This window comes from Uloborus diversus, chromosome 1 (assembly GCF_026930045.1).
Source record: "Uloborus diversus isolate 005 chromosome 1, Udiv.v.3.1, whole genome shotgun sequence".
Taxonomy (NCBI): domain Eukaryota; kingdom Metazoa; phylum Arthropoda; class Arachnida; order Araneae; family Uloboridae; genus Uloborus; species Uloborus diversus.
In genome coordinates this window covers 125,726,479-125,749,589 of record NC_072731.1, presented here as the reverse complement: position 1 = coordinate 125,749,589, position 23,111 = coordinate 125,726,479, and the positions used below count along the sequence as shown (strand labels likewise).

Sequence of the window (23,111 nt, the reverse complement as noted above, 5' to 3'; positions counted from 1 at the left end):
TGCCATAAAAACTTCCGCAATTATTCCTAACTAGGCATTTTATGTCTTTATAATACAATTAGAAGCATGAATTTAAAAAATAAGTCAAGTATTACGCAAAACGAAGAAACTTTCATTTATAAAATTAAATTGCGAGTACTATTAATATCTTTATATGAATTTCCGATCAGATGTCAGCTTTAAGAAAATATTCTCAGGCTAGAAAACTATCTTGAAGAATAAGAGAAATAATTAAAGAATGATATTTAATTCTCGAGTTTGAAGTGAAAATAATACAAATAAATAAATGGATAAAACACCTTGCAAACGTGCTGATTTCATACTGTCATGTCAATGTATCCTGACATTTTCCTGTCATATCAATACGTATGCAATATTACAAAAGCAAGATCATCTTGCCTAGACCTTGATTTCATGCTGTCATGACAACATCTTGATATTATACTGTCATATCAATACGTATGCAATATTACAAAAGTAAGATCATCTTGCCTAGACCTTGATTTCATGCTGTCATGACAACATCTTGATATTATCCTGTCATATCAATACGTATGCAATGTTACAAAAGCAGCCTACCTTGATATTTTCCTGATATTATGCTGCATACACCTTGTCAGTCAATATTGTGGCAGCCTGCTGACAGCATAAAGGGAGTAACATAACAACATTGAGGCAGTATTAATGCAAGATGATTTTTCTTGCATGTCAACCTTTATGCAATACTGAGGCAAGATATTTTGCTTACTGGGTATATGTCAGAGCGACTGTGTGTGAGTAAATATACATTCTTTGTAACCAATGCACTTCCATGTTTTTTTTTTTAGTTAATACAACTAAATGATTTTGATAATTTATTTCTAATGTAAAATGAGTAATAAATTTATGCTTAATGCATGTGGCTCGGCAGATGGAAAAGGTAGAATGGAACTCAAAATGCAGCCACCTGTTTTTAGTGGATGCTGGGCAGTTAATGTAATAAAGTTTAACTTCACTTCCGTTTAAAACTGTATTCTGTACAGGCGTTGTAAAAAAGAAAACTGGACTTTAAAAGAAGAACTATTGCAATGGGCAAAAAAGCTTAAAAAAAAGTCAGTTTTTTGGTGATTTCGCGAAACTTGACGGCTTATGTGCGAACTTAATGGTGCAAAGACTAAATAATTGAGAAGATACATGAAAAGAGTGTTCAAAGGAAGCATTTTAACCGTATTATAACAAAAATTTTAAACCTTATTATTTTCATAAAAATTTTGGTAAATTGACATTTTTTCCTACTTTTGGAGAAGTTCAAGCCTTGGTAGGACCCTCAAGGAGTTCTTCAAACTTGATAATATTTTACATGTGTATTGTTCTTACACATGACAGCTTTTGGTTGGTATTCCAAATTAAGATTCGAAATTTCATTTTTTTCGATCCACCCTACTGTGTACAGGCCGAAGCAATTTCTCCCGCTAAGCCTAATACGCAATTACGAAAAGTACGCATTACATAATAATGAACAAAATGTACACTTAAAGTAGAAATGAAGCCATTTTTTAATGTGTGGTAAAATATATCATAATTTCAATCATAACAAAAAAAATTTATGAAAATATTCGATATTTGACAATAAAAATACAAAATATAGTTTCTTACTAAAAGTACCAAAATTAAACAATATATTTTGTACAAAACAGGAAAAATATTTGCGCTTAATATTATGAAATGCTTAAAGAATATTGTAACAATTGATTTTTTAAAGCTGCATGAAAAATTTCAAATTAAGGATCAATGCGCATTGCGCATTTACACTTATAGGTAGTATTATGTCTTTTATTGTGTTTTGAGCAAACTACACATCTCTAAGTTCCTTGCCTTCTTTTTCAGTGCATGATTTTAGGAAGTATCTACTGTATGAAGAACTCCAATAAAAATAACTTATAGTTGTTTCAATGTTGCCCAAAGGATCCATAGTGGATCACAATTTAGATATTTCCTTCTCGGAAAGATAACCTGTTCACCACGGCTACATAAATGAGTCTAAAAGTAAAATCCCTTGCTAGAATATCTCCCATGAAATCAAAATATAAATGGAATCGAAACTAGAAATAGCCGCTTTAAAATGAGCATGCATTTCCCTTTTCACTTGCTAGCACATGTTTATATTTTCTTGACAAAATCCAATAAATCACAGATACTTGAGGGACCTCACTCTGACTTCAGAACATAGATAAGTAACGGCATCTGATAGTAAACATTTCATTCCGAGACCAAGCCGCGCACAAACGTCTTTTGGATTTTTGAGTAGCTACGCCGTCAAGCAAATAAGTGTGATTCAGACGGTGCGAGCAGCTGCCGTTGACGCAAACTTGCATCCTTCGTCTCAAACCGGTTAAAATCACTGAATGAAATATTTGAAAGAAGTATGAGAGATTTTGATAATAGATTGATTTAAGTATTTTTTAAATAACTGTTGTTAAAATATCATTGCTTTTATTGAGCTATCAGTATTCAAAAAGTATCTTTTCTTTTTGAATTTTGCATGTTAAATTCAACTGTTACACTACTGCAGAAAAAAAAATGTTTATCTTTATACCAATTTTAATACCTTTTCTAGAAACACCCTGAAGAGGAAATAACTGTTGAATCTCTGAAAAGAATACTCACTGAGTCACCTACAGCTAAGCGCCAAGCGGAAGATGTGCGCCGCCTGCGTATTATTGAAGAATTTAGAACTGCAGCTTTTGAAGACCTTGTCGCTAAAGCTGAAAAACAAGTAAGTACTGTCCTTTAAATAGTATGAATCAACTTGAGCCCAACTTACAGTTGATAAGTTTCTGAGGGGGGAAATGATTTTTGAATAAAATAGCACACTTTAAACTTATCTAGGGTATTTTTTTTTTTTTTTTTTTGATGAATAAGCAAGAAATATTTAAAATTGCCCTATATTTATTAGCAGTAAAAGTTGTTTTGCTATTTTAGCAAGTTGCAACAATTGCAAATAAAACTCAATTAAAATTATTATAAAAACATTTTATTGTTTAACCCAAGAGAGAGATCCTGCACCTAACAATGGCGAAAGTTTGCGCCAAGTGACTGAGTCACCCCAATCAGTTTTATCTGAAATTTTCTATAAATCACCATTTTATATCTTTTTGTAATCCGTAAGTTTATGTTTGCACGCTATTACTTAGCGCACAAAGCAATATAAATGCAAAGAGAAAGCTAGAGAATGCAAAACAACTACGCTGCTTAGCGAAGCAGAAACAGTCACATGGGAGAGTGAGTCATCCTATACCCGCTTGAATTCTAAGAAATAATTGCTTTATGCGCAGAAAGAAAAGAAAAGTAAAAATAACACTTCACCTACCAGTGGACTGTCAGATAGGAGGATATTGAAAGGGTGTTTAACTACTGATAAATATTTGCCCTAGGTCAGGTGTTTGGATAAGAATGGGGTGACTGTGTCCTCCCCCTCCCCCTCCCCGATCTCTATTAGGTTTTTGTCTCTAAATAAATTCTTTGCATGAAGTTGATTAATAAAAAAGGTTTTCAATGCAAAAAAAAGCATTGCCTACAATTACAAAAATACTAAAAAATAATTGTCACCTCTTCAGCAATTTTTTTATTAAACCATTAACTAAAAACCTGCATGCTTTGTCAATAAAAGAAATAGTTTTCTTTATAGTAGTTTTGTTTCTATGGGCTCTTTCTAATAACAAACTTTTTATTTATTTGACAAAATTTTATTCTGAACTATTTTTAAGTCCTCATGAAGATTTTTATAATAGCTGTCATTTTACAGTTTTGGTTTTTAATTTATTAAATTAAGAGATATTGCTCTTTTGTTTGTAAGTCAAATTCCTGGTTGATAAATGTAGCCGTGAATATGGCAATGATTTACTTTTTTACTGGCCTTAATACATTTTATGAAAGAGTTGCAATTTATTTTTCAAGCTATTTTTCAGATCTCAATAGGAGACATAATGAAAATGGATATCTTTGTTCAATCTTAGTTAGAGAATTTAATTCCCCTTTGTATATCAGCCTAATTGCCAGATTCCAATCTATTGAAAAATGATGATGGTTTCTATTGATTTAGCCTTAAAAAATTATCAAAGATTTTTTGCTATAATTAACTCTTATTATTTCATTGACTTTAAGTTATTACTTTTTGTTACTAACATGTTTTATGTCAGAATAGTTAAGTAAAAATATTGATTTCACTAATCAAAATGGCGAAGGAAACTTTATAGAAATTAAACTTTTGTGTATTTCAAGATCATGTGAATATATCCAAGTTGTGTGAAAGATAAATTTGCAAATTTCTCCAGAACATTGTGTACAATGTCCAGTTTTTTTTTTATTTTTTTATTTTTTTTTTAATGAAAACCACATTAATGTTTTTTCCCCCAAAAATGATGTTTGTTTTTCTTTAAATTTTAGAAAATTAGCAAACTTCAAATATATTTTCAAAAAAATATTTTGATTCTAAATGTTTTGAAAATAATTGACTGAAATTTTATAGCAGTTTAACGTTTGGAGTCTAATGCAAATTGACAAACAAAAGAGAGTTTTATACTTTTAACTTGCCATCAAGGCAGGTCGGTGTACACTAGGATGCTTCATTTTGCACTTTTTTCCCGGAGAGGAGAAATGTAATGCCTGCCAAAACTAGCCAATCCCCATGGACATTACATATGTTTTTTTTTTCAAACTAAACTATGTTTTCTGTGAGAAGTAGGGTTTCACAATTTTGAGCAAAAACACTAAATCTCTAGGTCAAATAAAAGAGGGTACAAAAAAAGCAAGCGTGTAAGCAAGACTTTATGAAAACGACTGTTGCACAGAATTTAGTATCTGTAGGAGCTGGTCAATTGTAAAAATTCAGAATTGCCCATCCTTGAAAGTGGAAAGAACAAATTTTGAAAAGACAACTACAAATTAAAGTGCTTTCTGGTTACTTATTATAAATTAGTCAAAAAGTTTTCTTTTTGCTTTTACTTTTTTTATTTTGTGTTTGTGTGTAGAAGTACTTGGATTGATCCTATAAGGCATAAAATGTATTTTCAGTTTGTTTTGGCAATTGTTATGTAATAAACTATGGGGACAGGCTACCTGTTTGTAGTCCAACAAAATCTTAAATTTCCCTTAAAATTTTGCCAAAATGTTCCTAAAATTCCCCTGAAATTTTGAAAAGGTCAACTGCGACTCTTGAATTCAAGCTTGTATTTTGCACTTAGCGATATTCCACAACTTTTTCTTGGTCTATTTTACAGACTGTTGACTTGCAGAATAAACTGAATGAAATCTTCGGAAAAGTTCCTGCTGCCGTGGATATTTCTTCACGTCCAAATTCTCCACACCCCAATAGTCGTGATGAACACAGGCAAGCACCCTTAGCTCCACCCCTGTACAACATTAAATTCCCTAATCACTTTATCTACTAAAGGGATTAGTCAATTTTTGAACTGTCTTCTAATTTCAAAAAATGTGATATGCTTATGAATGTTCTATCAAAGGAACAGAATTCATATGAGGAGGGGTTGTATACACAATCTATTGCAATTCATGAAATCCAGGTGCAATTTCTGGAGGCAGGTACAGGGCATATGAGTTAACGTGCATAATACACTTATGTGTATTGTATGGTCCTCATCAAGCATGGCTGTGTTCCAAACTTGTTTTTAATGCTGTATGTGCTCATACGATGTTCTTTTATTTCATGTTAAGCTTAAGCAAACATACTAATAGATATGCACTCATGTGTTCATTATGTTGCACATATAATTTTCAAATGAGTGATTATGAACTTTATTTCTGCTCAAAGTTTTTATTTAAAAATTGAGCCTTTCTTCAACTGTCAATAAGTGCTCAAACATTTCAGGGAATGATACCTTCTATGTAATTAGCATGCCTTCAAAATTCTATTTTTCCTTAATTTCTGTGCAAGGGGAACAAGTATGAACTCATTACTATCTTTATGAATCCATCTTGAAAAAAAAAAAAAAAATTGTGCTCACTTATTGTATGCAATGATTTTCATTGTATCACATTGAAATTGAATTTTTAAATAGCTTATTGTATCCATTTTTTTGCTTAAAATTAAACAAACTACAGATTGCATTTCTTGAATAAATATTGCTTGATTGTTATGTAAAATAAATTGTTCCTTGAAATATCACGTTTGCTAAATGTTTTGTCTGCTCAGTTCTTTCTTTCTTTTTTTTGGTTGTGTTAAGTTTGATTAGGGATTCATTGGCACTATAAAATTTGTTATTTTTTTATATTTTAATGGAATATTACATTTTAATCTTATTGTTGAAATGTGATTTTTTTTAAAGACTGCTGTATAATTATCATTTTCCAATCTGTTTTATAACTACTAACTTTAAGTGATAATTAGAATGTTTTCCAAACAGAAATGTATTAGTAGACTTGGAGTTTTTAAAAATTAATGTCATATATTCATTCAAATTTTACACTTGTTTTGTGACATATTGTATTTTAATGTTAAAGACTTTGCTTACAGCATTTTCTTCAATCATTTGCACCCAGGTCTGTAACTAGATTAAGACTCATGGTCAAACGTGAGAAGAGCTGCGAGGTACCACAGTAACAGGGCCATGTCTGAGAAGAGGCGGGGGGGGGGGGGGAGAGAAAGAGAAAACAGAATGGGTGATGAATGAAAAAAATAGGATTAAAACTTATTTTTATGCTCTTTTTTCTAAACTTGATAGAAATGGTTGGTTGGAGGTGTGTGGCAAGATGTACAACAATTTAATTGTTGTAGCAGGATGTACAACAACTTGCCAGTACAAGATCATTGGCAAGGGGGCCCAGTAATTAATGCAGGGGTCAAGGGTAGGATGTTTTGCATTGCAAAACCAGAAAATCATTACCCTCCCCCCTATCCCATGTAATTTGATTAATTGAAATTGTTTTCAACTATTTATTTTAACTATTCATATGAAATTATTGTTTCACTTCAGAACTTCTAATTTATTCCTTTTAGTCATTAAAAAAAGGGAAGAAAAGACTTACACTTGTGTACTTATGTGAGAGAGTTATATTGCTTAATCAATGCCTACATGACTTCCTTCTGGGTAGACTTATTTTATCGGGGCAGGGGGGGGGATGCAAACCAGCTTGTGTGAACAAACATTTCATCTCCATTGTTATCAATGTTATTACATTGACGTTTATAAATATGAAATATAGAATTGTTTGATGACATAAATGCAGCATCATTTATTTTTATTATTATTTTTTATCATGAGTGGAAGGACAATCTTTCCTACTTATCCATAGTTTCATTTATTTATCATTTTATGCTTAAAAGGTTCTTTTTTTTACATTCTCATATTTGATGTTCAATAACATAATCTTTCACTGTTTTCATAAAGGCATTTTTAACTTTTTTTTAAAACTTTATCTTTGCTCATTAAATTAATACTGTTATTGTGTGTTATGCAAACATTTTTGGTATATTTTTACTAAGTCTAAATAATATTGAAGAATAATTTATGTATGCATTATAAGTGAATACATAGTTTAAAAAATGTTTAAAATTTAAACTAGTTTATTTATTCATTATAAACTACATGGTTGAACTTAGATTATTAAAAGATAGATAAATATTTATCTGTGATTGTTATGTATGAATATATGTAAATAATATAATATATATCTAGTTTTCATCTATTTATTTGGATTCTTATGTGATATTTTATTTTTCTTCATTTCCTTTGAAATTATTTTAAATACTTTTCAAGTATTTTACTTAATTTTCTTTGTTATCAAAACTTGTTAATGTATATCTGTTTGAAAAAACAAATCTTTTTATTTTTAATTTTATTTTGTACTGTAGTGCTCTTTTCTTAGAGTTTGTTATACTGAAGAAAGTATGTTACAAAATCTAGCTCATCAGTCAAGAACATGAAGTACATTTCAACTCCCCAATTTGTTCATAGTTTTCCCTGTGTATTATGAGCATTATTCATAAGTTAATTCATTACTTTTGCACAAAAATCAAAGTTGCACATGAGTCTCAGTAATATTTGTTATTGATTTGTTTGCAACGTTTAGTAGTCATTGTGAAAATATATATATATATTTTTTTCTTTTGTAAAATTCCCAAATTTCCATGTATAAATACAGATTAATGTGTTGAAGATTTCTTAAAGATTGAAAAAGGAAATATTTTCTAATTTGAGACTTCTTAAATACAAAGTTATGTTAAAAAACACACACACAGCAAATTGTTACGTGTGTGAAAATGCCCCATGAGTAATGCCAACTTTTGAAAAAAAGAATTGGTGGTCTGAAAATTCTTTTTGGGTAGAATGAATTGGTGGTCCCTTTTTATTGAAAGGAAGAGGATGATAATCAAATCATAAAGGTTTCCCTTACATCAGGCACTGCTGTCTTCTTAATTAGCTAAAAATGAAGTAACTGCTTGAATGACTATAAATGATTAAAATTTTTGCAGTTGAGGGTTTTTTTTTTTCTTCTTCTTTTGAACACTTACGGAAAGGACTTTTTATTGTCCAATGTGTCTTACTGCTATTGCCACCATTTTTCAAACTGTTTTCGTGAACATGGTTGAAGGTTATTTTAAAAAATGAAAAAAATTGCATAATGATTTAGAATAATCTTGAATCCAAAATGAAATTTTAAAATGCTTCTTGATTCCTGGAGCATAAAAAATTCCAAATGAAAACATTTATTGATGAAATCGCATGTTGAATTTTAAAACAATTTACAAAGTTATTTTGAATTTATTACAAAGTGAAACCACCTATTCTTATAGTTAAACCTGAAAATCAGACGTTTCCTTTTGCTAAAAGTCTTGTTTTCAAGAAAATAAATTGTTATTTCAATTTTGGAAGGTTTACTTTTCTAATCACTCACTCAACTAGATACTATTTTGCACAATAGTATGTTTTATTCATAGCTAAATGTGCGTTTGTCAAAATAAATTTATGTTGTGTTAATAAAGTTGCTTGTTTTATTTCTTGCTATGTCATTACACCAATGATTTCCATTTTATAACACATAAGGAGGATGAAACTGGTTAACCCATTATCTGTTCTTGATTTAATATTTCATGAAAGTGGTGACTTGTACATACAGTTTTTCTATTAATATTACTTTGATTTTATCGATCCAATTTCTATTGCTTTTGAGGTAGTTGTCAGCTCCGCTTAATCAAGTAACCAGATAAATCTATACCTTCCGCTACTACGAATAAATTCTCTCGGAATCGAATATTTCCCTATAGATTCAATGTTAAAGCTGCCTGCTTATTCAAATAATTTCCCCTGATAATGTTGATCATCCTTCACAAATATTTTTCTGAGCGAAAGTTTGAATAAATTAGAAATAAGTTAAGTAAGAACAATCATTGACATAAAAATATAAATCAATATTTTTTGCCATCAACGGGTGAGAAAAACATCCATATGTATATGTATGTATTTTGCATTTCTCAAAAATGGTTAACTGTAGACAGGGGCGGATACAAACTGGCATTTTAGGGGAAATTTATTGAAAAATATGGAGTTTTTGGTACGTAAAAATTCTGAAACTATTTTTGAGTGTCGATAAAAAGTACCAAATGGGATAGAAATAAGGCATCTAGTATAGCCCAAATGTTTTTGATATATATATCAGAAGCAAGGAAAGAAAGCTTTATTTTTATAATTTACTCACACAAAAAAATAATAAATCAAAATGATTACAGAAAACATTTACACATTGTGTTTAAATACTTTATGTATGAAATGTAATTAATATGTTTGCATAACATTCTATATCCATCCATCTTGTATGCAATTACTAAATTATGATCACACACAATAATGATGGGTGGATAATACTGTTGCCAGTTTAGGGGGGAGGGGTCTTGACACCCAAGACTCTCCCCCTGTACCTGCCCCTGATTGTAAAAGCTTGGAATTTCCCTGTTAGGTTAGAGTCTAGTTGTGCACTTCCCATTATGGTGGCAATTGGATCCAAAACAGGTTCAAACTGGATTTTCTTCAAAAGTGGCCTCTCATACTATCAAACTATTTTCTTCATAGCCAATCTATCCCTAGAGTTGACTGAAGATTTCAGGTTACTTGCGAGAACTGGTAGGTAGCGTAAAATTTAGCTTTAGAAATCTATGGAAGAACCTCTAAACTCTTCTTTCCCTACGATTTCAAATTGCCTTTAAGATTCAAGAAAGATTTCAAGTGAAAAGCCCGAAACCCTAACTCCTTATTTCTCTTATCTTTATCTAACGAAGTCAAAAATGGAGTTTTTAAAGGTCAAATTCGAACATTTTTTGGAGAGGAGCTTGACTTTACTTTTAATGAAGTCAAAGTGCTTTCAGCAAAAACTATAACAGCAAAAAGGTTGCGTTTTTCAGACTTTAATGTTGAAAAATATCCAGAACGAGCCCTCAAACATTCTTCTTTCCTAAAGCCAACAACAGATGGCTTATTTTCAGGTTAATGGAATTTTCAGGAGAGAGGCTCCAAACCCTTTCTTTCCAAATATAGCTTCAAGGGCAGATCCAAAATTTTTTAAAGAGGGGGCGATTGTTTTTTCACCTTAACTTTTACTACATATCCGATTTACACCTGCTTTAAAGAGGCGGGAGGCTGCCATGTAATTTTTGTATAAAACAACTCAAATATAGAAATTTAGCAAAGACGATCCTCGCGAAAATATATTCCCTTCTTTTTCCCGTTGATGGAGGTATTCTAAAATTGTGTTTAGAAATTCAATTTCGTAATAATTCCGGAGGAATGTTTCTGGAACCTTTTTCCACTATCATCATCGTAGACCCGTCTAATTACTCTTTTTGGAACCTCTGTTGCAGAAAATTTCCGGAGGAAAATCATTAAACCCATTCCTTCCTATAGCACTACCTGAGATGTCTACAGTTGCGCTTTTAAGATTTAAATTTGGAGAAATTCCTCTTAAAATCACCGAAGATTGTCTAAAATTGCTTTTTTGAAACTGTGACCGAAATGTTTCCTGTTGCTCCTCCCTAGTATCCGTCCTCTGCAGGGTTACTATTCACCAAATATCCTAAATAAACAAACAAACCACTGACGTAGACCGGAAGTAGCGAGTCTTATTTCCGGTTAAGCGCCAATCTCCATTGCTAGAGATAGGTGTTCAGAGTGAAAGCGATTTTGTTGTGCTTCTTTAAAAAGAAGAATAATGTCTTCTCCGTATTTCAATGCATTAAATAAGAAAGACAAACTTAGTTATTGTTAAAAATTATCTTTCAAGGGCTGTGACCTTACCGATCTTTTAGCAGATGGATGGCGAATCTATTGCTAACGATTGATGTTTACAGTGTTCAGGCAATTTTGTTTTCTTTCAGTTCTAGGTAGAATCATGTCTTTTGCGTATTTTAATGCATGAAATGAGTATAATAGGCTTTGCTATTCTCAAAAATTGTCGATCAACGGATCTGATTTTCCTGATCCTTTAAATACAGAAATAAGAAAAGAAAAAAAAACCGAGTCTTCGTTTGTCGATCATTACCGCGATTTCAATGATAAGCATTTATAAATACCTCCTAAACAGAAATAAAGTTGATACAAAGTCTGCTTTCAAGAATCACAAATCTACTATATTGCAAGTACGTTGCGAATTGTAATTCCTATTCTTAAGTTGAAGCTATTTTTTCAAAGATGGAAGCTTTTCTGCACTGTGTTCACACAGAATGGCTATGACAGGGAGTTTTGGTGTCATATTCAATCAATTCTCCTGTTGTAGCTTTTCAGTTCACACACACTTATTACAGTTGCTACCTAATTTTCAGGTTTGATATTTAATGTATTTTATTACATATTTATTCATCACTTTTTTTTTTTTTTGTTTAATCAACTTGCTTCTGTAGCAAGATTGATAGGCATAAAAAAAATTGATAGATAACAAAATTTAAATTTAATCTCCGAGTGCTTTCTCCTGCGTTAAAATTGCTCTGAATGTAATATACCAATAGCTGTACTATGATACTATACTATAACTTTAATTAATGTGTTTGTTTACCGATTGTCGAATATCTAAATTTGTTTACAATTAGAGCGCCTAATATTAAAGTACCGTCAAAAATTCGAAGTCCCAAGAGACGGGCTAAATGGTTCGAGTTATTGATAGTTCGAGCTATGGGAAGTTTTTCTCATGAGGTAATGAATAGTGGTTCTTTATTTTAATCACACAAATCAAACTGTTTGAAACCCGTCAAAACACTGGAAACTTTCAGCTTTGCAGGAAGCAAATAAAAAATTGTTCAGGTTGAGTTTTTCTAATAATCAATTTAATATAGATCAATATAGATCTTCACACATTACAGTAAAAATACAAAGCTGATGAAATTAAGGTGAATGTTTCCAGCTCGTAAATACCTCGCACAAAGTGTTTACTACATAATATTCATTAAGATTCAATCCTTTCGCTTTAAATTGGCTTTGATTCGACGATCAGGACCTTTAGAAATTTGAACATCTTTATTTCTGACATCTTATTTGCTCCTGTCCTCATGCTGTACCCGAAAGCAGAACAACACCCCCTCTTTTTACGAAAATTTTGCGCCTTTGAAATTCATGATTAATTTAAAAAATTCAATCAAATTACAGATACGTAAACAGAGCAATTCGTCGTAAGAAGCAATACAAATAAGACTTCCGCCGGAAGTTTTGAGTGACCCCGTGCAGCCCTGCCACCTAGTGTTCAAAAGAGTAAGCGTGGCTTGGAATTTGGTGAATACAGCTCACTGGTATGGATTAAAGAGTTCTATAATAGGGTAGAGGAACGACTCGTATACTGCTTCCATTGGCCGCCATGACCAAGCACGGAGACCGGTTTGAGAGAGATTAGAGTGGCAAGAACGGTAGTTTCGTTATGAAACGAATGCAATTCAAGCAGCGATAAATGTTTTTTACTGCGTCAAATTGCTGATATTTTTCCTCAAGTGCAATTTCAAATGCAAATAACGATGGAATCTTCTGGGAATTTTTTTCAAATAATTTGAGGTTAAACTATATAAAAAGTTTTAATGAATGATGTATAAAAACATAATGCACTGACAGAATACAGTGATTTTCAACAGATAAATCGGGAAAATTTTAATCAGTACTCAAGAACGACAAAAAATTCAACATATTTTATTAAACAGATTATAAAATAGTGTTTAAATTGTTGGATCTTACTTCGGAACAGGGTTGATAAAAATCAGGATTTTTAAAAATATATATAAAAGCTCGAATTTTTTTAATTTAAATCGGATTTTTTTTATTTAAATAGAATTCTTGAAATGTAAATTTATTTAAATATACTATTTGATACTAACAAGTTAAAATGCCCAAGTTAGATGTTAAATTAGATAATTCTTTTTCTATATATGGCTAAAAATTCATAAAATCAAAGTTTGAGTATTTCAGAAATCAGTAAAAAATAATTACACATCTGAGCTTGATAAAATCTTGCTATAATATAAAGTCCCACATCCATATGGGTGTATTTCCCAGACATGTTTTAACAATCAAAATAAATAACACCTTTCTTTTTTCTAAGAAAAAAAAAGGAAATAATGTGGAATTACATAAACTGAGAAAGAATAAAAATAGCGTAGAACATTGAATTATCCCCCCCCCCTTTTTTTTGGAAAAGTAACACCTGAAATAAAATGCACGAAGAAAAAAAGGAAAGGATATGCTTCTTGTATTTTAAATATTTTAAGAAAACTCATCAAGGACTGAAAAGAAGACTTTTTTAGAATTCTTATCTTTATAAAACGCATACATATTTTTTTTTCCACTGTTTTGACTTACTGTAAGTTGAGGAGGATTGTATGTTTGTTTTTTAGTGAATAAGTAAATAGCTTAACTAGGGTGGTTCAAAAATACAAAAGTTTCTCCTAAATAACAGGACACCCTTCAGTATTTTTAGACTTGTGGATAGTAATGTACCGGAAGAATTTTGACTTCTTGTTTCAACTGAAAGAGAGTGCTCAACTCCCTCCCCCAAACATCGTAAGTATGGGGAGGGGCGTTAAAAATTACATTGAACTGAAAAAACAATGCTACATATTATAATATACAAAAGTAAGATGCATATACATTGCAAAAAAAAAATTATTTACGAAAACCCAGCTGGGGAAATTATATGTTTCCTTCCAAATTTGTGACATTTTCCATGCTACGACTAATGTTAAATTGAGCACCCTCTTAAAATTTGAGTAAGAAACTAAAACTTTTACGGCATAATAGTATTAGTAAGTCTTAAATAAAAAAAATGAAAAAAGGGTGTGTCCTGGGGTCTAGCTAAAAAGAGTTTTTTTGAACCATTTTAAGCGTAACTCTTAATAGGTACTACCATATCCTGAACTTCATGTCTATCACTCAGTCTTTTGAACTTTTGGAAATTTTATGTTTTTAAATCATGATTTTTGTGAATCAATGATTTTTTTTTTAATCAACTGATTTAAATCACTCAACCCTGCTTCGTAAGAAAAAATAAATAAAACTTTTCTGCATCATTTTTTATTGACAATGTCACATTTATTTTTAACAAAACAAAAAGTCTGTAAGATAATCCTCTAATTTTAATAACATGAAACAAATTTATTTGCAATATTTATTACTGCTGTATGTTGTCTCCAACAAGAATACTGTGTTGCTTTTAGTAAACATCGGACAGATTTACTAAATCACATTACCAATAAAAAGTTAATTGCACATATTTCACAACGCATCTGTTATCATAGAGTTCGATAATAGTTTGAAATATATTTTTATCAAATGCAAAATTATTCATTTTTGTAAACACTAACACAAGCATGAATAAAGTTTTTTTTTTAATTACTCATATAAAATTTTTTAAACTTTGATTGAGTGCGGTTGCTCTGTTTGTGCAACCATATGATGAACAAGATTTCACCATTTTAAAAACATAAACAAAGGCGAAAAGCAGAATTAAAATCTTTTAGTCGACTCGAACTCAATACAATGTTTTGTAGCGTATAGTCGTATAGTCTCTATGGTTTTGTATTCTGTTGGAACACGGAACTGTTGCCAGATTCAGTCTCTACCCTATTATAGAACTCTTTGGTATGGAGTCCTTCCGCATATCAAAAACATGATTATGATTATTCCTCCTTTACTTCACAAATTTTTGGAATCTAGGTTCACATCTTTGTTATGTTTGTCTGTGAAGTTAAGACTATTAAATTTTAAGGAATACACGAAGCTAAATTTTTGCATAGAGTTACCGTTTCCCCGTGTTGGTTGATTTGATACTGTATACCGCCGTAATTGTGTTATATCCGTTATATCACAACTAGTAGGGACTCTAACCACAACCGGTGAGCCATCGGTTAATCGCAGTCAACCGGTTACTTTATGTGAAAAATTCAGCACACACGTTAATTAACTGTAACTTTAAAGTTTTTTCCTCCATTTTGGATTTTCCTTCCGCGTGTCTCTCTCTTGCGAACGCGTGTTGTAGTTTTCAACAGTATTTGATATTTTGTTACTTGGAACTCACATTTGTGGTTTTGCATTTCCGTTTTAAGCTAGCAGATTCATTATGGGGCACCAGAATATTTGGTTTTCTCATCCTAGAAAATTTGGTCCTGGTTCACGTTATTGGTAAGTCTACACGACTAAGTTTTCTTAAATAATCTTTCTTTCGTTTATTATTATTGTATTTCCTTGTCTTTTGTGCTGGAGCGAATGTTATTCTGTACGTTCTACTTTCTTATGCGTCGATGTCAATGTATTCGCATCGATCTATCTCCCTTCTCGCCATTTTCCTTCTATCGACTGCTGCTGGAAAATTAAAGGTTTCAAGAGTTAAGTTTACTAAACATCGAATTTAATATTGTAATCTATTTCTGATGCTACCAAACATGTGTTGAATTGTACGGTGTGTTTATGTATCTTTGTTTACATTTATTGCAGCCGAGTTTGTGCAAATCACCATGGTATCATCAGGAAGTATGGCCTAAATATGTGCAGAAGGTGTTTTAGGGAATACGCTGGAGACATTGGGTTCAAAAAGGTTCGTTTCTTGATGTTCAATTGTTATAATATATGCAATTATTATATATGCATTACTGGTATCTACTGCCGTAGCTTTCATAGCTCTTGCAGTTCGAATTTAATGCTATATAAATATGGTGTGTGCATCGTTGGAAAGCAGCCTGTTATACCTGTTTTCCTGGTTTTTAAGCCAAACACATCAACTTTTCAAGCATAATTGCAATTAATAGCTGGGGAGAACTAATAACTTCTCAATTGAAACATCTAACTCGCCCAATCCAAAGTTGCGGGTGTGACATTTACACTAACTAAATTAGTCATCAGCAAAAATATTTTAGAGTATAGGTTTCAATTTTTATATTTTTCAATAAAGATCACTTGCAGGTACATTGATGCCAATTTGCAAGTTGAATTGATATTTTATTTATTTTTTAAAAAATTAATTTCTACCCGTTGCGGGTGTGACATAAAAAGGACATGCATTTTCACCTTGTGATCAAAACATTCAAAACTCTGTGAATTATATCAACTGATCAAACTGGTTTTTTTTAATGTTAGACAGTAATACTTAACTAATTATTCCATACAAAAATTTAGATACTCACTCAATTAGTTTCACTGTAAAAAATATTCAAAGTTGCCATTGCGGGTGTGACACCCCGTTGCGGGTGTGACTTGTGTGGCCAATAAAATAACAACATACACAAATAGTTATCAATCAGACATTTTATGATTAGCACAGTAATAAATAAGAGAAATTGCAAATAACTAAGGAAATTTTTTTTACATAAATCTCATTTCCAATCTAGAATTGATGATTTCAGGGGTGTTAGTTTTCTTATTACAATGTTCTGATTCTTCCATGATATGTCTGACTGATTGGGCCAGATGTATACATGTTCTGAAGGTTTTTTTTCCAAGTATTCTACTTGTATGTCTTCTCCATCTATTTGCTTGATTTGACCAATTTTTTTTTTTTTTTTTTTTTTGAGGTAGAAAACAAAACTAATTCTACAAAATCTCCAATAGCATTTATATTACCAAGGGAGATCGTTTCCGACTGAGGCAGCAATGAAACTATCTTCAGTGCACTTTCTGCAGTTAGTACCTGCCACTTGAATTGTACCCATATCGATCGGTACAACATGGTGTACCGATTGTAAGTTTGGTATAGCTTTGTACAAGACAGCAGCGTGCGTGAAGCATTTTTGCAACATCTTTTGTGATATCGCTCTCCGCAGAATAAAGTACTCTGATTTTTTTAAGAGCCTTTTTTGCTCAAATGGCAAAATCCGATGCAGAATTGACTGTTGCTCTACGCTGTAATGGCAAGTGACACCATTTTTTATTTGTTACTGAACCAACACCATCCACAGCTCCTTATCTATGAGTCCTTGCAAAGTATGACCAAGCAATTTTAATGTTGTAGTCTTTATGGTTGTATGACATTAACAGAAGATTGTACCTGTCTATGGATTGCATTACCAAAGGTTTGAGCTCTTCAAAAAATTGCCATCGACTCTGCTTCTACAGCTGGAGATGGTGTGACCCCTTTTGTCGAAGATTTCTTTCTCTCTCTACACTTTCTCTGCCTCTCATTCTGGTTTTGCCTCTACATTTTCTTTTCTTTCATGGCCACAGATGTAATTTTTTAAAGTAGTTTATTAATTTCTATTCTTGCTTTGTTTCTTTCCCTTTCTTTTAGAAAATATTCCGAGTATTTAGCCGAGTTTTCTTTCATCTTTTTACGATGATTTCGGAATCTTTCAGTGCTGTTCATTCCTCTGCAAAAAAAAAATGTGTAAAGTGAATAAATATAGCACTACAAGTCCCAAAATATATTGTTGAACATGTTTTTTTTTTTTTTTTTTTTTTGAAGTTCTTTGAATTTTTTAACCCCAATTGAAATTAAAAACATTAAGCTTTGATTCATTTAAAACTTTTAACTGACAGAATTATACAAAGTTTTTTTAAATAAATATTTTAATAAAAGTTTCATTACTATTTTTATTATTTCTTTATATTTATTATGAATTTGAAGTAAAAAATAATCTGTCCCTAATATTACATTATTTGTTTTAAAAAGTAAAGGGGGAAAAAGTCAAATGCTGAAAGCAAAATTATACATTTTTATACATATTAAAAAAGATAAAATATTGTTTTGGTTTTTTAAAGTTTTATTTAAAAAAAAAAACAAATCTTACTGTATTGAATAGTTGCCTTAATTATAAATCAAGAAATACAAAAATGTTTCTTAGGAGAACCAATAATATAGAATACCAAGCTAAATAAATCAACTGCACATGCTCTAAAGATACTAATTTTGAATTAACTGGTGTCTAGACAAATAAGTCAAAGGCCAAAGGTTAAAACATTAGTGCTGTCATCTACATGCATTCCAGAATTACATTTGTGTTTAATTTAAAAAGATGTTGCGGGTGTGACTTTAACTAAATGTCACACCCGCAACAGGAACATGTCACACCCGCAACGCTTAATAACTCCAATTAAAACATTAATTAATTTTTTTTCTGTTTGTTATTCAAAGTACTTTAGTAAACTATTTTAGAATACAAAGTTTCAAAACTTTTAGGCAAATAAATTTTTCTGTAGAAATATAAATGCATTTTTTTGTTGCGGGTGTGACACAATAATTAAGAATAATTAAATATGCTTACCTTTTGTAGTGAAGATTAGTAGACATTTCTCTTCAGGAAAAAACTGTTGCTAATGAATGTCAGATTATGTGTGAAACTTTATAGATTTCTAGAATTATTTGTTCAGCTGTAATAGACCATGCAACATAAGCAGTTTTGGTGCAGTCTAGTTCGCTCTGATATAGTTCCACTTTAGTAATTAAAATAAGAATGTTAACGACATAAATGAAATTTTTTTTCAATAAAATATGAAATAGTATACTTTTAACAGTGTGTATGCAAAATTTCAACCATATTGAATGAAATTTGAATTTTCATCCTCATGTCTACTTTTTTTTGGATTTTGCGAACTAGACATTTTATAGCTGCTTGCAGTGGCATAACTACATTTTCTGGCGCCCAGGGCGGTTCCTCAATTTGCCGCCCTTTGGTTGGGAAGGAGTCAAAAGTGTTTAAGGTAAAAATAAGAACTTAAGAAGAAAATAACTAATATATTTCCACATTCTTGTCATAGAAAAGAGGTATGAGGTCAATTTTAAGCTTTCTTTGGTGACAGTAGGAGGTTAGGGTTTCTCAAGGAAACTTCACGAAATCGACTAAACAGGGAAAAAACAATTGTAGGTTGTTTTCAGAGCTGTAAGAGCTTCCCCTAACAATAACAAAGACTGGACTTTCCTCTAGAAATATTTTCAAAATTTAAATCATTTTTAGGTTAAGTTTGACCCCATTTAGAGAACAGGGAACTTTTAGAGGCCGTCTTAGAAACTTTTTCTGTACCGAAGTTTCAAAAGTTTAGGCTATCTTTGATTAAGTTAGGGGGGCGCTCAAATGTCCTCGAAACGTTAGGAGGTCAGATGGCTGTCCCCGTCTTCCCAGGAATCTTTTTGAAAATGACATTCTAAAAATGCAATCTAATACGTTAATGTTATGAGAAAAAGGTCAAAGTGTGGTTTTAGCCTGCAATCTTTCTCGAAAATGATGTCCATTTTAGACTCTTCGTCATTTAGCAAAAAGGACTTCGCAGGCTTCCCTCAGAAATTCCTAAAAACAAATTTTAGCGCCATCTGTAATGACGTTGGAATTTTGCTTAGACATTTAGGGCTTTGTAGGAATTTCAAGTTTAAGGTTGTCACTGGCGACTTTTGCGACTATATCTGACCGTAAGTAGGGTTGCTGCTGGCGACTTTTACGATTATTTTTGGCTGAAGGCGACTGTGGCAACTTTTTTGCTTAAAAAAAAAGAGTAGGATGTGCTCAACACGCGTGTCCAAAAAAATGCTTCCTCTGTTTTAGATTTCAATCCTTTCACATCTTGTAAACATTTAACCGCTGTATTGACCATTAACTGAACTACGCGGTTAAGCGCTTAACCTGTGGTTATCCCCTTCTGTATTCACCGTTAACTTCAACTATGCGCTGACAGGTTTTCGAAACCAGGCATGGTTGGAAAACCTAACCAAGCTCCGGAAGCAAGGTTAAGGGCTTGGTTTGGCTTCTGAGCATGCGCATTTTACAAGTAAACATTTGAAACAATGGCGAACCGAGTGCAACTTCGCATACGGCAACTGCAATATATCGCGTTTTTAGAACTCAGAGACGCGTATATAGAGATGACGCGTTCTTTTTTGTTACCTATTTCCATTTTCTTTACCAACAAGCTACTTTATATAAAAAGATAAAAAAGTTATCAGGCTTATGACAACACCACGAGCAAAGATCGGCTTTACCTCTACCACGAACTCTACACAAGCGCAGAGCTGAAATAACAGTAACGAAGAAGAAAACGTGTGAAAGTCATATGATCTTTATTAGCCAATAGGGTGTCTGTGCTTATAACCGCATGAAGTTTGGTTAAGTAACTTCTTGTTGAGAAACTCTGAGGTGTTTTACGTTGGTGAATACCGAAATTTTAACCTCGTGGTAACAATCCCAACTACGAGTTAATGAACCTCGCAGTTTAAGGCATGTGGTTAGGTTAACGGTGAGTAAGGCGGTTAATGTTTTTGACAGTCAGAAATTATTTTAGCATACGCTATCTTTTATAAACTTATTTTATGTTTTATTTTGATGAATAATAAATTTTCGGAAGCATACCAACATTCAACTTATACGTCGCAGATTTCCCCCCCCCTCCCCCCTTATTTGAGACTTTAATCCTTTTGCATCGTGTAAATATTTTTTTAATTTTTGACAATCAGGTGTAAGTTTGACTGTACACTATCTTAGATTAACTTATTTTGGTTCCATTTTAATAACTAACAAATTTAATAGAATTTCAATGACAAATAGATGCTTTTTGTGTTTAAAGAGCCAATTAAAATCTTAACCCATCACTGTTAAAACAAAAATAAAGCAATACAAAGCCAATATATTAGACCAATCATTTTATATGGTAGTAAGACATGGGCACTTAAAACAGAAGAAAATTGGTTGATCATTTTTAATCTAAAATGTCTGAGCGGATGCTAAATGAAGACTAATTGCAAGAGACAAAATATCAATGTGTAAGAGATGCCAAAAATAAACAAAGGAACCATAAAAAAAATGGCGTATGGGTACCCAAGTCGTATAAAAGTTATCTGGAGGAACTAAGGAAGTTGATAGAACAGACTTTAAAGGAAGACAAAAAATGTAAAAGCAGAGAGGAATAAATCAAATGTAAAACGGTATCAACTGAACAACTCAAAAGACAAGGCAAAGGTGATTGCACAGATAAGAAACCCAATCTAGAGTCTCCAGTTTCTCTATTAGAATTAGCAAATCAATGACTAAACCAGCTATTGAGAAAAGTGATTTGTCTGAAATTAGCGTAGCAAAAGGAATAGAAGGTGCAGAAAAGTTACCAGAAAGGGGAAAAAACCCCGTGGTAGAAAACTGCCGGCACAGCAACTTAGTCGCAGAATGAGAGTTTGTGCAGAAAAATTTTGCACTAGGTGGAGGGAGGGGAAAGAAAGAAAAATCAGCATTAAAATCATTCTGCAGAACAATACCTAAAGATAAATAAGATAACTGTTTTGCGGTGAAAAGTGTAACTTGACTACAAATTAAGGAAAAGGCCTGATTTTCTGCGAAAAATAAATGAATTGCGATATTGTGTATTTTACAAAAAAAAAATGCAAGGCTTATCATAGTCATACCAAAACCTCAGAATTCAAATACTTTTTTTTTTGCCCCCAGATTAGTGATGAGTATTTATTTTTAGGGGTAAATACCCAAATGGGTATTTGCCCGGGTATTTATTTCAAAAATTTATATTCAACCGAAATATTTTTCTGTATGTATTCCACTATGTATAACCAACCATATACAAAACAATAAATTTTTGCCCAAAAGTTGTATTTTGATCACATATTTAAAGAATTATTGTGTAAAACAACTTAGCAATCTAATATGATATTCACATTAAATGTGTTTGATATGCCTAATCAATGTTGATAGCCAAATTTCAGATGTAAAAAGCCCTTCTACAAAAAAGAAAAAGGTTAACTGGTTGCCAAAAAAGGCAAACATCAATTTTTTTTAAAGGTCCTAGTCTTTTATAACCTAGTAATATGTCCCTGCATGACATCAAAATGTAACGAAACGTCAAAAAAATAGTTCGACTAAATTTTCATCATGAAGTACATGTAAATGAGCAAGGCAACCGAAAACAGTAAAATAAGTTTTAATAAAAAATATTATAAACTGTGTAGTACATATGTATGTATCAGTTTTACCAATTATTTCATATTTAGATTTTTAAAAAATAAATTCCCATTCACTTTTTACTTTTTTTTTTTTGTAAAATGCCCAATTGTTGGGTATTTACCCAGGCCTTGGGTAAATACCCTAAAAATATTTACCTACCCGCTGGGTATTTACCCGATCCACATCACTACCCCAGATCAAAAGCATGATTTCCTTATTGGGGAAATACAAGAAATTTTTTCACTTAAAAATGAAATTGCCGCCCCACCCTAGCTATGCCACTGGCTGCTTGCATTACTGGTATCTACTGCTGTAGTTATTTGTAGCTGTTGCAGTTCGAATTTAATGCTATATCATTAAGGTGTTCATCGTTAGAAAACGGCCAATTTTATCCGTTTTCTTGGTCTTTAAGCCAAACATTTTGAAATTAATTTTTTCCTCTTATTTGTATTACATTTATTTACAATCTGATTTACAGTTGTTAGACAATGACCCAAAGCAGGCATTATTGGTATCTACTGCTGTAGCTTTTTGTAGCTGTTGCAGTTCGAATTTAATGCTATATCATTAAGGTGTTCATCGTTAGAAAACAGCCAATTTTACCTGTTTTCTTGGCATATAAGCCTAACATTTCTATATTTGTCATTAATATTCATGAGTGCTGGTATGTACCACATTCATTCCTGCTGTTCTAGTTGCTAAATTTTAAAAGCTTTCTTTGATATTTTTTGATTTGTGT

The 23,111-nt window shown here is 31.8% G+C and overlaps 1 protein-coding gene across 1 annotated transcript in view; it reads left to right on the top strand.

Moving 5' to 3' along the window:
• LOC129231875 (protein EFR3 homolog B-like) overlaps positions 1–8,979 on the top strand; it is a 78,446-nt gene extending 69,467 nt beyond the window's left edge. The window contains exons 17-18 of the mRNA XM_054866268.1: positions 2,597–2,755; positions 5,259–8,979. Of these exons, the coding sequence (XP_054722243.1) occupies positions 2,597–2,755; positions 5,259–5,429 (330 nt within the window). The 3' untranslated portion in view covers positions 5,430–8,979. The remainder of the gene's footprint in view (positions 1–2,596; positions 2,756–5,258) is intronic.
• The last annotated feature ends 14,132 nt before the right edge of the window (positions 8,980–23,111 follow it).